The following is a 14,943-nucleotide window of genomic DNA, read 5'->3' as shown; positions in this document are numbered from 1 at the left end:
GGGGACGTCTCTTGATGACGTCACTTGTCGATGGCAAGCGGCATCAGCGAGGGGCGTCCTCGCCAAAATGCCGCTGCGGCATTTCGCTGGGTGCTCTCCCGGAGGCCAGGACGTGGGATCATTAAGATGCCCCCATGGGCGCCATGGCCCCTGCGGGTACCGCGTTGGGGACTCCTGCTGTAGACCCATCTTCTTTAAGAAAAGACGGGGGAAAAATCCATCTGACTCAAGTCAGTGAGCGTTCAGGACCCATGCCCTAGGACCCTCCTGGGGGGGTGGGTTGGAGCCCAGGTCCGACTGTGATTCGATCCTCGCCCTGCCATTTTGAAGCATGGATGCAGCTCAAGCTGTGGACCTGAGTCAGAAAGTTGGTGTAGTGCGGTGTAGACACATAAGCATAGCTGTGAGACCCAAATCCAGCAATTGTAAGCCCGAATTTACAATGCCCTATGGACACTCAAGCATGGGCTTGGAAACACCAAGTCCACAAGCCTGGTTCCCACAGATGTGGGATTACGATGCAGTGTAGACACCCCCGTGGCCAGATTTTCAATAGAGGCTGAACACCCTTGAAAATCTGGCCACGTGTTTTAGGTACCTTAAGGCATGATTTTATTTGCCAGTGGGGAAAATACCTATTAACATCAGTGCTGCAGGGTCAGATCCTGAATGGGGAGCTGTTGGGTGCTGAGTTTTTATTAAACTCTGGCCCCTGGTCCTGAAGGTTAAAGGTTTATAGAACCTAAATGTGTGAAGACGAGAGAGACCTGTGGTGTCAGTGTATCCACTTGGTGCATTAAGCCTTGTTGTTGGAGACAGAAATCGGTGTTAGAACTTGCCTCTGTATCAGGAATTCTGAACTCATAAAAGGCTTTGGTCCTAGAAGTAGCATGTGAATTATGACAGAGACTGTGAAGTGGGGTTGCCTGCTGGCGGCGTGCTGTCCTCTAAAGCATTTGTATGTAATGCCAGCTGGTTGCCTCCAGCTCTAATGAAGAAGAAATGGGGGAGACACAAATCAGTGGTGAATATTTTTGTCAGCTCTTATTTGTTGGGTTTGTGGTTTTTTAATGCTAAACAGAAAAAGTCTAGGCCGAGGAAACGCCTTCAGAAACGCAGGCGAGCGCGGAGACGCAGTTCCACCTCTTCAGAGAGCAGCAGCGAGGATTCAGAGCCGGAGCTAATGAATAGCTCTGAGGGAGAAATAGACTCCCCCTCAGGATTCAGGGATACAGTGCCTGGACTCGACCTGTGGATCCCGACAAGGACAGATCCGGCCAACTGCAGGAAAGCCAAACACTTGATTTCCTCTCTCTACTGTTCCACAAGTGCTTATGTAAAGGGACGCTTAAAACAAGTTCCAGCTACGTCTGCTGGAGGAGGCAGGGCCAGAATCCCAACTGATTCAGCAGGGTTAAGTACCATACTGAAAGGTATTAGGTATTCACCTTCTACTGACCTCAATTTGAAGGATCCAGAAGAACTGGTAAAGCAGGTGAGCACTTTACTTCTTCTTTAAAAAGATTGTACTGTTGGGCTGTCAACTAAGCTCAAGCTGTGAAGCATTGATCAGGTTGGATGGGAGACTGCTAAGGCAAGTGGTGTGGGTGATTGTGGCCCCTTTTTCCTCTCTGAATCATTACTGGACCACTGCCCCTGTATGTCGTAAGGGGCACTGTTTTGGGAAGACCACCTTTTGGATGAAATGTAGAATCCAAGGCCTTGCCCTTTTTGGTATCCTCAAGGCCTCCATAGCACTTCCTGTAAGAATAAGGTGTTAACCTCAAGGTCCTAGCCAAGTGCCAGTGTCATCAATTGCATTCTGCTTGTCAATTCACTCTGCCATGACACTCTTCCTCCCAAACTGTGGCTTCGTGTGGCTGTCAAACAGCTGCCACCCTCCACCCCAGAGATATTATTACTGGGGTCGAGAAAGAGCCCTCTGTGCACGGAGATGTTAGTATAAATTGTAGAGCATTTCAGGTTAAAAGCTATCACAATAGTGTATATTGGCCATGAGAGCCTCTATTCATCTCAATGCAGATCAGGTATTTGCATAACTCAGGGAAAAATGTAATGTTACTGTCGGGGTCACACTCTTCAAGGTTGTTCTGGAAAATCAGATTGAATATCAAGCCAATGCTACACTTGACAATCAATTATACTTCTTTATTTTCCTGAACAACTTCACCACACCCCAACAGGATGAGATGCCTTTGGAAAATTTTACGCAGCGTGTCTTGTGGTGACTTTGATTACCCAATTTCTCTGGGAAAAGTTTCAGGTTTGTGTCTCTTCTCTCCCCCCGCCCCCCCCCCCCCCCCCCATGAAGCCAGAAAAGCAGAACAGGTGGGTCAAAATGGTCCTAAATTTGGGTTTCCTAACATTTTTTCTTTTGTTACTTCAGAGGAAAGTTTATGTGCATCTGCAAACCAAACATTGCAGCACTGGGCTAGTGTGTGAGAGACAAAGTTAAACTGACCACAAACGACAGTTGAGCTGGTTACTTTGAGAAAATGCAAATATCTAGCTGGCAGTGCAGATTAGTTCTTCACAAGACTCTTAATCCTGTAAACTTTTTGTTTTGGCTCATGACTTAAATAAATTCATGGAGGATAGGTCCACCGATGTCTATGAGCCAAGATGGTCAGGGATGCAACCCCATGTTCTGGGTGTCCCTAAACCTCTGACTGCCAGAAATTGGGACTGTTCTGTTTGTTCCCTCTGAAGCCCCTGGCCCTGGCCACTGTCAGAAGACAGGACACTGGACTAGATGGACCATTGGTCTGACCCAGTATGGTCATTCTTACGGCTTTTGTATACTTTTCTCTAGGCTTCCATAAGAGGAGAGCAAGTGTTAAAAGTTACCCTGGAAGATGTGAGGAGAGTGCTAAGAAGAAATACCTGTTCTCAGAGGAAATGCGTAAGTGCCTTTTTGTTTGGTGGTTCTGGCTTCCCCTGCTAATAGCACAGACCATCTGTTTTGAATTCCAGATGGTCTTCATGATAAACCATACACGATGGTCTGAAGGGAGTAAAATTTCCAAAGCAACTTTAACTCCCACACTCCTATTTCCTGTCTGAGCTCTTGTTAAAGGGCCAATGATGCATGTAGCTCTGAAACTGCCTCTAAACATATACCTAACCAGGCTACACACTTAATGCTAGGACTGAGAGTTCCGTGTGCTCGCCACTAAACTTAGTGCCTTGCACTTCTCATTTATATGCCCCGATGGAAGGCTTTGCTTTAGCGCGCACGTGATCTGCTGAGTTTTTTTAATCCGTGAAGGACCAAACCCACAAGTGTTGCAACTGATGGTTTATCCAGTGTGATCCTGCCATAGGGAACAGCATTTGAACCTGAGTTCTGTGTAGATAAAAAGATAAGTAGCTACTGTGCAATTAAGAAGGGAGGCAAAACAAACAATCTAATTGGTCAGCTGCTTACAAACTATGCCCTGTCCCCATCTACACTGAAATAGTAGAGTGCCCTGTAGCTAATAATATTGGCATCCCTAAGGATGCGGTTAGGAACTCACGTTGATGCGCTTTGTGAAGAGAGAGGAATTGAGAGCACTGTTATCCTTCCCTAACTTAAGCAATCTGATGGCTCTGCTATAATTTAATTTTGGTGGTCTGACCTATAACCCCTGGCCCGGTAAGAAATCCAGGGTGTATATGCTTTCTTCTAATCTGCAGCCTTTATTTTAACACACAGTAAGTGTTTTGACTCCAGTGTCCTGGTAAAATGGAATAAAAACCCACTGGAGCAGATCCTCCACTGGCATACATCGGCATCATTCCATAGAATTCCATGGAGCTCTACTGTTTTATAGCTTTTGGGTTGAATTTTTGTGATCTTATATCTTTGTTCTGCTACATACAGCAAGACTGGCTACGGAAGCCTTATGTCCCCTCTTCAGCAGTGGCTTCTGGAGTGACACCGGGCACGTCAGACGACCAGGTGCTGCAGAGATTACAGAACACTAAGGAGAAACAGTACCGTCGCCAGAGAGAGCAATTTCACAGAAAGAATCTGGAGAGGAGGCTCCTGATGGCAGTGACTCCGTGGGTGGGCAATGTCCTACTGCCTTGCACCTTTAGAGCTGAGAGGATGGCGTCCCATCAGACAAAAGGTACCACTGACCCCATCAGGTTTCTAACTGTCCCCGTCTCTCTTCTTCCCCCCTCCCTCCCCCCCACTCCTTACAAGCATGGCACCAGACTCTTAAACAGGGCTCCAGGATTGTGCCTTAGGACACAGCACCTTTCATCCTGGGATCTCAAAGCACCTTTGACCTCCTGAGGTGTAAGGTAAGTGGTATTACCTCTTACCATTTACGGTACAGGTACCAGAGACCCAGACAGGGGAAGGAGTAGCCCCATGTCACACAGCAAGATGGCAGCAGAATTGGCAGTAGAACCCAGGAGTTGTATTCCTAGTCTCCAGCCCTAATCACTAGACCACACTCTTCCTTTGTAGGTTAGATTTTATTGAGACAGTACTTTTTCCTATCCAGGAGTCTGTTAATCAAGAGGCAGGGAATTATTTTGAGTAAATCAATGAGCATATATGGTCATTCTGAGATCTTAACAGAGGGGAATCTCTTTTGCCAGAGTCTTTTATAAGAGCAGGGTGAGTTGCAAGTGTCGTTATTCAGCCCCTCAAATGTTAATATTGAAGGGGCGCTGCTCATAACCACCTGCAGACCTATGTGAATGTTCACTTAACTTTTTTTTACATTGGATTCTTTTTTCCAGCTCTTGTTATTCAAGAACAGCTTCAGACAGTCACACTGGACAGCACTCCAGTGTTCACGCTCTTCATTCAGGTGGGCACTGCTGCATTAACTGGACTCCAGAGTTTTAACATAGTTATTTTTATACTTGTATTTGATAGATATTTAACATCCATCACTGGCACTTATTTTTCTCTCGAATGATTACGTCTTGCTGTATTTATATGGCCCACATAGAGAAGCCATGATTGTAAATTCAGCTTAAAAAAATAAATCTTGCAATACAAAGAACCAAATACTACCTAGCTTCTTTCCAGTGGCAACAAAAAGGCCCTGAGATTCTTCAAACGAAATGTCTCCTGTTTGCAGGGTGTCGTCTCCTTCACCCCCAGAATGCCTCTCTTCCGAGCTGAGCTTTAACATAAGATTTTCTTCTCCTTGCAGCTCTTCCAGATTGACACTAGTGGCTGCATGAAAGTTATTCGTGAGAGGAAGATGAGGCAGTCAGACCTCATCAGGTCCATGGCTGGGAATACAAGGCGACTTCAGAAGGTACTGTGTGTGTTTCAAACCCTGTCCCATTGTGCGGGGTGCCTGGGTGGAAATCACCGACTGTTTGTGTTAAGGGAAGCTGTATATATCCTGTTTGTCAGCTGCTGCTTTGTACTTCTCACAGAGGAGAGACTAAAACCAGGGTTAATGTGGCTGAGTGGATAGGGTGCCGAATTGGGCAGTGGGAGACCTGGGTTGGGTGTCCAGTTCTGTCACTAGACTCTGGTCACCAAGAGTTAGTCACTTAACCTCATTTTCCCTCAGCTATAAAATGAGATTAGTAAAAGTCACTTACCTATGTAAAGCTCTGTAAGATCTACTAGTGAAATGCTGTATTAGAAGAGGAAGTGGCTGTTGTGAATTTATAATTACAACTGGCTAAATAGCTTGTCTAGACGGTCCAAGCTTTGGATACCTTATGCTTGCTGGATCTGCTGCTGATGATTCTCTTTTCAAAAGCTGGTACGAGGCTCTCCCACACATCCCCGCCATACTGTGTGCGGGCAATAAAACAATTATTTATCTGTATTGCAGTAGTGCCTGGAAGCTAATGGGGAAATAGTGAAGATATCTTTGCTGTTGGTGTTCACAGTAATGAAAGGGTCAGCTGGGCCCTTGCCTTCACGAGCTGATGCTCTGTGGCTAAATGATTAAAGTGGTGCCAACTGGCTCCAAGAACAGCAACATCTACCAAGGAGGATTGTTTGTCTCTCTCTTACTTGGAGTTCTGACTCCTGTTCTAGGCCAAGTCCTGTGGACTTGCTGCTCAAACTCTCTAAAGAGGCATGTGGTGTCAGTAGAAAGGAAGATAGGAGAAATCCAACCTGCATAACTGCACTGACATCATTAGTTTTATTGGGATCCACTTCTGACATGTTTTCAGTGTCCTGAGGATATTTTCCTGCTAATGTGCTAACGTATACCTGCCAGAATCCTGTTTTCCTGCTAGAGTACAAAGCTCTCCCAGAAACATCTGGAGAAATGATGTACTCACAATATGAGTGCCGTCTACTTCAGTGCCATGTATCTGATCTCTAGATATCCCAAGAACACAATTCATAATCTGTTTCCTTATTTTGCAGCCCTCCTGCAGTTCCAAGAACTCTTCAGGTACCTACCCTAACACTTCCATTTATGTTCACAATATACAGGGACTTGTGCTTAGTTAATCATTGGTTAATACGACTCTCAATGTGATGAAAGCCTCAAGAACAAAATCACTTTTCATTTTACTCTCTGGGGGCTTTTAAGCTGGTGGTATTTGATCATTCCATTACTGGCCATAGAAAGATGCCATTTAATAAAGAAGGGCAAAGATTCTGGTGGGACAGGGTGACCAACAATGCTGAGACATCATCTCTGGACATCAGCTCTGTAGTGTTGTTGAAGGCTGGGTATTCTGGCACCCTGGCACGGTCTAATACCAGTGCTGAATGTTGGTGTTATATTGACCTGATTGAGGGGCGTTCCCTTCCATGGTATATAGTTCTGTCGGTAAGTTCTGCACACGACTCCTGGGATGATAGTTGCAGTCACTCCTCATTACTGGGATTTGAGTGTCACTTTTTTTTTTAAAGAGGCCCTCAGAACAGTGCAGATTAGATACCTTTTCTGTCGTAGAGTCCCTTGGAGCTCCCTGTTAGCATGAATGGCAGTCGTATGTTACTTACCATGTTAAGTTACCCTATGCTTTAATAGCTAGAGAGCAACTTTTAAAGCCTCATTCAGTTTTGAAAGCATTGATAGAATCTCTTCTTTCTGTAGGCTTGTCAGAACAGCCCCGCTCCCGGAAGGTCCCAGCAAAGGGAAGAGCCAGGAGACCCATCGCCTTAAAAGCAAAGGAGAAACCTGGAGCTGTGTCAACAGATGGCCCTACTCTTCCCACTCCCAGGCAAAAGCCTAAAACCGTCTCAGAATTACTGAGGGAGAAGAGGCTGCGGGAGTCCCGGGCTAAGAAAACTTTGCAGAAAACAGTGATTCTTGCCCCCCAGGTGTTGGTTTCACCCTCTGTGATAATCCAGCACCCTGTGCAGCAGGTAGTTCCTGTCCCACAAGGAGGAAGTGAGCCTCAGACAGCTGGATTGGCAGGTAGCAGGAATGCTCAGGCAGCGTGTGTACCTGTGTCATTACCTCCATTTACTCCTGTGATGGCTTCTGTCTCCTCTCCCAAACCTGTCGGAAGCCATTCATCTCCAGCCCCAGAATTTGCAGAGAGCAGTTGCTCCTCCGAGAGAGAGCTCAGTGAGGCAGCTTTGGGAGATGTGTCCAAAGGTGAGGCTCCCCGGGCCAGACCCATGGGTGCAGGGGAGAACGGCCTGTCCCAGGGGTGCAAGAAAGCTCAAGCATTCAGTGGCAGCTCAGCACCTGTAGTCTTGCAAAACCATGCCTTTGTGCCACAGCGGATTGCATTGGTGCCATCTTCAGCCATTTCTCTGAACCCTGCCTCCATGAAGTCAGGCCCCCAGGAAACCTCTCCCTCCCCATCCACGACTTGTGCCCCAGCACTGATCAGGTCACAGCAGAATGCAGTCAATCTATTGCCTGCTATCCTAGCTCCCCAGGGAAGGTCTCACGTGGTTCCCAAGAACATCATGCCCATTACCTGGGTGGTAACGCAACAGGGTTTGATCCCCACCTCGGTACAAGCATTGGTGAGTGTTCAGAGCCAAGGGAAGCAGCCTGCAGCTGGGATCATAGGCAGTGCTGCCAAAAATCAGAGTCAGACTGGAGAGACCTCTGCCCCAAGAGTGCCGCAGATGCCACCTGAAGCAAGTCACCCTCCCATCGGGTGCACGAGTACACAAGTGCTGAGCCCACAGTTAGTGGAAGGGGCACCCTCAGGGAAGACGGTTTGCTTAAACCCTTCCACTCATTCCTCATCCGTAACCTGTTTGGATCCTGGGCACAACTCGCCCAGGGTGACTCCTCCAGCTCCTGCATCTTTAAACAGCCTCTCGAGGATGTCTGACTCCTCTGGAGAGAGGAGTGCAACTCCAGCAAGCCTTCCAGATGAAGGAGCAGCTCTGCACCCCAGCCCTGTGGTGTTGCCCCAAGCAAAGCCTCCTGCAAGCACTCAATGGACTGACCTGCTCTGCTCACCAAGTCTCCCTGCCCCGAGCGAGAGCACTAACTGCAGTACCCTCACCGGAGCCGCCTCCAATCCAAACATCCTGCTGGAAGGGAGCCTGGTGCAAAGGCCGGATCAGCTTCTGGCCTGTAACAACATAGTAGAGAACTCAGACGCTCCTGGTGCACGGGTAACCAGGAACAGGCCAATCTTCCCAAAGCCACAGAGCACCCCAAAAGTGGACAACTCCCCTGGGCTGCCCATGCCCAGTGCTGAAAAGAACCTCCTGGATGTCAGCCTTCTCTCCCTTGAGGATGAGGCTTCGGTGAAGGAGTGGCTGAGAGGGAAGCAAGGCATCCCGGTGCCCCCACTGGAAACCAGCTTGGCTTACTTGCCACCTTTCTTGTGCAACTTGAAAACACTCTCCAGGCTGCTTCTGCAGAAGAAGACACTGGAGCAGTGTGTGTCGTGCCTCGGGACCTCTGAAGAGCGCTACGATGGGGGCGCTGGGGCTGATCTGCCAGCTGTCAGAGCGCTGGTGTGGCAGAAACTCAGCGATAACCCTGCCTATCTCCTGCTGAAAGCCAGGTTTTTAGCAGCATTTACTCTCCCAGCCGTCCTAGCAACTTTGCCTCCTCCCTCTGTGACTACGACTCTCTCCAGCAGCTGGCAGCAGAGTTCAGAGAGTGACAAAGAGGAGTCCTCTGACAAGGAACTGATGGAGGTAGAAAGCTGTGGGAAAGGACCAGCGGAAGTACCCTTGGATAGCAAAGCTGGCATTGTCCATGGGAGTGGGGATGCTGACATCACTGATCAGGTAAAGTCAAAGCATTGAATTGTTCCTCTTGGAGTTAATGGCAAAACTTCCATTGACTTTGGTGGGGCCAGGATTTGGCTTGTAACTTGTTTTTTTTTTCCTTTTTGAGTAAGCATGGATTTATCTGGTTGAGAACTAGGGGAAAGTTTCCCTGCTTCACGCAGTACCCTGCATCCATGGAAGTCGGATCCTCTCTTCTCCTCCTCCTCCTCCTCCTTCCCCCCCCTCCCCACCAAAAAAAAAAAAGATCAAGCTTCCATGCAACATTAGACCCAGATTATGTGCCACTCCTTCCCACCCATGCCAAAGCCCTCTTTCCCAGAGCACCCAGTCAGTAGGTACAGCGTAGTCATTGCAGCGTCTCTGGGTCTGTTAAATATGAAGCTCAGGTTAGTTTACAGTACCCCTAGATTTTCACAGGGCTGCAGATGTAAACCCAGAGCTGCTTTGTAGAAGGTTGTCAGAGGGAATCTGGAGAATTTGGTTAGGGCTGTTGGTAGCCATGATGGCACAGGGTTTCGCAATAGTGCATTTCTTGGTTGCAATCTTCAGAGAGACTTTCAGTAACTTAAATTCTCTTTATAGTGTTAAAACACAATGATCCTTAACTTCTAACCCTGTTTCTAGCGCTGTTCTGAAAGCTCCTGTGTACAGAATTGGTGGCGTTTCCCATAAAGCTCCTCTTTTTTGGCTTGTGCTGGTGAATACTACAGTAGAGCAAAGCAGAAGGATGCTTGGGGAAGACCTGCAGCTGCTTACCTCTCCCAGGAAAGCTTGGGTTAGCAGGACTGGGTGTGTCTGAGAATTCCTTACATTGTGGATAGGTAACACGGTGGTCTTTGCATCTCCAGGATGTAAGGGGAAGAGCACCTGTGTCCCTATGTAGAATGTAAGGTTCCTACTCCACAGCGTCATGTGTGACTAGACTAGAGTTTTCCAAATGCTTCTATGCCTGTCCAATGGAAGGGGTTTTGGGGGAGAGATGTTCCTGGTGAAGCTCCGTAACACCAAAGGGGTGGGTGGTGACTATGCCTCATTCTCTGGTCCTCCTGGTCCTTATTCCGTTGTTCCTATGTTGCCACTGGCAGTCCCTTCCTAGAAGAGCTGATCAAAGAAGGGTGTTAGAATAGTGCCGGCTTCGCCTCTTCTCCTCAGGGAAGAACCTGCAGCTAGGCTTGCCCCCTGCGTGTCAGCCCCACAAGCTGATACTGGGGTGCTAAGCACAGTGGGTCGTACCCAGGAAGAGCTCCCAAATTGCTCTAGGGGTGGACAAAGACTTACGGGTCCTGTCGCCCACCCACCTTCATTCAGTTGGAGTGGCTTCATTTCAGCAGCTGGGGGCTGATGGGGAGAAGTCAGACTGGATTCCCTTTACCTGCCAGAATGTGCACATGGTCCAGGTGGCTGCATTGGGGTGGGGGAGAGTCTTTCACTTTGAGACACTCTGGAGCTCCATGTTCAGCAGGGCCTCAGCCTAACCCCCAGCTGCAGTGGCAAAATCACCATGTGTGGGAGGAGGAATCGTTCCCACGGAGCCAGGCAGAGGCTGTGAGCCAGGGAGCTGCTGTAAAAGCAGGGCTCCAGCTTGAATCCTTGCAGTATTACTGTCCCCAGGAAGAAACACCTGAGCATTGGCTAGATGAATTTTTACTACACTCTGTATGTAATGTTCCTCACTATTGGAGAACACATGCTTTCTGGCACGGCTGTGTAATCGAGGGGAACAGGCATCACGTGCTTTTAATGATCTGGTAATAAAGAGAGTGCTATTTTTGTTCCATTCTTTCCCAGCCTTTCCAGAATCCCTGAATGATTTGTGAGGGGAGAGGGTTCCGGTCCTTCCTGCGATCCCAAGTATCTTCAGCCTGCAGTAATGCCCTATCACTGTTTGTTGCAGGATGCTGGAGGTGAAGCGCCTGCTGAGCAGTCGGTCTCAGGCTCCGGCGCTGACGTGGGTGAGGCCAGAGTTCTGCGAACTAGGAGAAGTACTCGCTTCAGGAAGAGGAGGAAGCGGATGTGAGAGAAGCATGTGGAGAAATGTGTTAGTAACTTCACTGTGAAGCCGTTATTTCTCGTTTGAGGAGAGAGATCTGGAGAGTCACTTGTGTGAGGCACAGCTTAGAAATAGCTGGGAAATCCTGACTCAAGGCCTATATCAGTGGTTTGAAACAGGCCTGTCTCGCCTTCCCTGTGGGCATGCAGGTCTGAAGTCACTTGTTTAGTCGTGATCGTAAAGACCGTAATTACAAGGCATGCTACATTTATACAGTGCTTTTTGTCAGGGTTGCTTCCCCACCCTGAACTCTGGGATACAGATGTGGGGACCTGCATGAAAAACCCACTAAACTTTTATATTTCACCAGCTTAGGTTAAAAACTTCCCCAAGGCTCAAATTCCTTTCCTTGTCCTTGGACGGTATTGCTGCCACCACCAAGTGATTTAAATAAACATTCAGGAAGGGGCCACTTGGAGTCCTAACCCCCCCGTCCCCAAATATTCCCCCAAACCCCTTCACCCCCTTTCCTGGGGAGGCTTGAAAATAATCTACCAACCAGTAGGTTAACAAGGTGAGCACAGACCAGACCCTTGGGGTTTGTGTCCTGAAAACCACCCAGGTTCTTAAAAGAAGAACTTTATTAGAAAGAAAAAAGTAAAAGAAGCACCTCTGTAAAATCATGGTGGAAGGTAATTTTACAGGGTAATAAAAAGATTTAAAACACACAGGATTCCCCTCTAGGCTCAACTTCAAAGGAAAAGAACAGGAATAAACCTCCCTCTTAGCATAGGGAAAATTCACAAGCTAAAACAAAAGATAATCTAACACAATTTCTGTAAGTTTAAGTGTAATAGCAAGGAAATGCAAGTATCATTTCAGTAGGAGCTGGGTTACCTGCTTGGTCTCTTTGTTCTAAGAGGGAACAAAAACAAAGAGCACAAACAAAACCTCTCTCTCTCTTTCCCTCCACCCCCCATTTGAAAGTATCTTCTTTTCCCCCATTGGTCCTTCAGGTCAGGTGCCAACTGATTAACCCCTTACAGGAGGGATTTGATGTTACTGCGTTCACAAAGGTTGTTACCCTTCCATTTATATTTGTGACCGCTTTAGAGACACAGGCCCGCTGTCATATGGACTCAACAACCCAGAATCCGTACAGTCAGTGGTGAGAATTGGTCGTGAGGCATTGCAACTGATAGTGAGATTTTTGCACGATTGGTTGCTAAGATAAGACAAGTTTAACCAAAAAAAACCAAACAGAAGATGACTGTTTAGGTAAGGAGGAGTGAGCTCTTGGGGAGAGGAATGTCTGAAGGATGTGTTTAAAGCTATTGGCTCCTGCTGCAAAGCTTAAACATTGTCCTAGTGTCTTCTCTACACCTTGGCTACTGTGTGCCCCTTGCTGATGGCCTTACGGAGTTCTGGTGATGGGGGTTCACTTGGGCTGCTTTGTCTGATGTCTGGCTGACTCTGCAACAGTGGAGCAAAGACACTGAAGGTCCTGCACTAGCAATGGCAGCTGTTTTCTATTTTTAAATTCTCAGTGGCCATAGTGATGGACTTTTAAATAGAGTGCAGAAGATGGTCTCCATCAAGCAGTGCTTCTAATGTGAGTAGGATCACCCACAAGCCACTGCTGGACAAAATAAGTGTTATTTAGTTCTCAGAGGGCCTGGGGAGTTGGATGCTTTTCGTGTCTCTACCATAGAGACTCTGCAGGGCAAGCGGTTTCCTTGCCTGTATTCACAGGGCTAACACCATATTACACAGATGCTGTGGTCTGATCAACTTAAAAAACACCAACAGCTTTTGGTTGACAGGTACCAAATAAGTGAGAAGATTTTTTTTGCCTTGATCCCTCTTCAGTTCATGGAGTTGTTCTCATTTCTTTTTTATTCTTTTCTTAAATGGCTTTAGAAACTCTGTCCTGTGACTAACGAGGTGAATGTGTTCTTATTACAGGAGTCTCTGAATGAAGCTTGCTTTCAGACGTGGCAATAGCAGCTGTTCCTTGCACTACTGACCAGTGATGCTTCAGATAAACTGGCTCTGCAGTTCTGGGGAAGAGGAAAATGGTTGCACTGTTTTTCCCATCACTTAGCCAAGTCTGTTTATTACTACAGTTCTCGTTTAAAACCACTAACTGGGAAAGTTAGAGACGGAAGTCTTTTTTTTTTTTTTTTCTTTCTTGACACACTGATTCTGTTCTAACACTCTTACAATCTGGCAGCAGCATGGACAAAGGTGGGAGAAGACTATTGGAAACAGGCATTAAAAATGAATGCTTGCTTGTTTTCTGTGTTGGAGCCTATTTATATAAATGTCTGTTCTCAGTTCAGAACATGAGTCTGTGGTTTTTTTAATGCTATGGCAGTGCTTGTGGTTGACAGTTAACTGGTTCTGAAGTGAAAATACTGTTGAATCATCAGTGGATTTATTTTGTACCTGAATGATTCTGACTGTTTGATTAAACATAAATGTTATATTTTTTTCTCATTTAAAAAGATTTAGGCATGTTATTTCTGGCCCCACAAACAGGAGAGGTTTCATTTGAATGTGCTTTCCTGTAAGTGTTTAGTCTTTGACAACAAGAAAGGTGATGTTTGTTTGCTCACATAGAACCCGAGAGGGAGTGGGAATTAGTTGATCTTATGGTTAAGGCACAGGACTTGGTCGCACAGGATCCCCTTCCTGGCTCTGTTGCAAATTACAGTGCAGCCTTGGGCATGTCACTCTCTCTAGTTCCTCATCAGCAATGCCGGGATCTTTGTCCCCCAGGAGTGCTGAGGCTAAATGAATGAAAGTTGGTAAAGTCTGAGTTCCATGGATGAAAGATGCTGGGGAAGAGCAGACACTGGAGTGGCTCTAATTTCCCAGGAGCACAGCAGTGATTTCAGGCTGTAGTGATGCTATGAAGCATGGCCTCGCCAGCAATGCTTTGTCCCACCCTACACCTGCGTGCTGCTTTCCAGGGTCGCTAAATCCCAGTAGGCCAAGGTGCTGTTCAAATGTTAAGCCTGTATCACACCCAGAGAAGGGAATTTCAGGCAAGTTTTCCCCTCCCAAAGCGTGTGCGAGCCACCCTCCTGCATGAAATTCACCCCTAGGCACAAGCTTTGCCATGAAACCGTGTGCACTGCTTGCCACACAGCTGTTAACATGAGGCTTAAGTGGGGCATAGGACTTTATGCCCTGGAGTCAATGTGCCTTTGTGAATGCCACTTAGGTAATGACACCTGCTGGGTTGATTAGCCAGGCTGCTGCTGTGCGGCACCTGATCTCAGTCTCTGGTGAGGGGGTCTCATTGTAATGCCTCCTATTTAATGGGTTAATTGGAATGTCATGGTTGTCTCCCTCACACTTGGAGGGTTGAGTGTGGTATGTGGCCGGCAAGCTAGGACTAAGGTATGGAGCATGGGGGGAGAATAGAGTTGGGATGCTCCATAGTATGGTCCCCTATAATTCAGGTACCTGGGATGCCCACACCTTTGGTCTAGGTGGTACTCCACCAGGTGGTGGGGTGGGAGAATTGGACTGATTCTGGAAGCTGTCCTCAGGCTCTATTGCAGAGACGGTAAATGCATAGTGTGCACAAATTCCCTCCTGTTTGCTGGCACCAAAAGGCGGCTCCGTCAGGGAGGTCTCTCCAGTGGTTTGGATTTAAAAGTAACCCCCTTCGCCGCTGTGCTACAAACATACCCAACACCTGGATTCTGTCATAATGGAGATTGGAGGACGCAAGAGTGGAATTCCCAAAACCATTTTATAGAAA

At 47.3% G+C, this 14,943-nt stretch overlaps 1 protein-coding gene across 2 annotated transcripts in view; it reads left to right on the top strand.

Annotated features, from left to right (window-relative positions):
* SNAPC4 (small nuclear RNA activating complex polypeptide 4) overlaps positions 1-13,675 on the top strand; it is a 30,577-nt gene extending 16,902 nt beyond the window's left edge. The window contains exons 16-24 of one of the 2 annotated variants that reach the window (XM_050926957.1): positions 1,082-1,495; positions 2,834-2,923; positions 3,887-4,136; positions 4,762-4,832; positions 5,184-5,291; positions 6,374-6,401; positions 7,056-9,175; positions 11,073-11,216; positions 13,134-13,675. In XM_050926957.1, the coding sequence (XP_050782914.1) occupies positions 1,082-1,495; positions 2,834-2,923; positions 3,887-4,136; positions 4,762-4,832; positions 5,184-5,291; positions 6,374-6,401; positions 7,056-9,175; positions 11,073-11,195 (3,204 nt within the window). In that variant the 3' untranslated portion in view covers positions 11,196-11,216; positions 13,134-13,675. The other variant, XM_050926956.1, reaches the window with a different exon arrangement.
* The last annotated feature ends 1,268 nt before the right edge of the window (positions 13,676-14,943 follow it).

The sequence above is a fragment of the Gopherus flavomarginatus genome, chromosome 17 (genome assembly GCF_025201925.1).
Source record: "Gopherus flavomarginatus isolate rGopFla2 chromosome 17, rGopFla2.mat.asm, whole genome shotgun sequence".
Lineage (NCBI taxonomy): Eukaryota > Metazoa > Chordata > Testudines > Testudinidae > Gopherus > Gopherus flavomarginatus.
The sequence above is the reverse complement of the archived record's forward strand: the minus strand, read 5'-3'. Positions and strand labels throughout refer to the sequence as shown.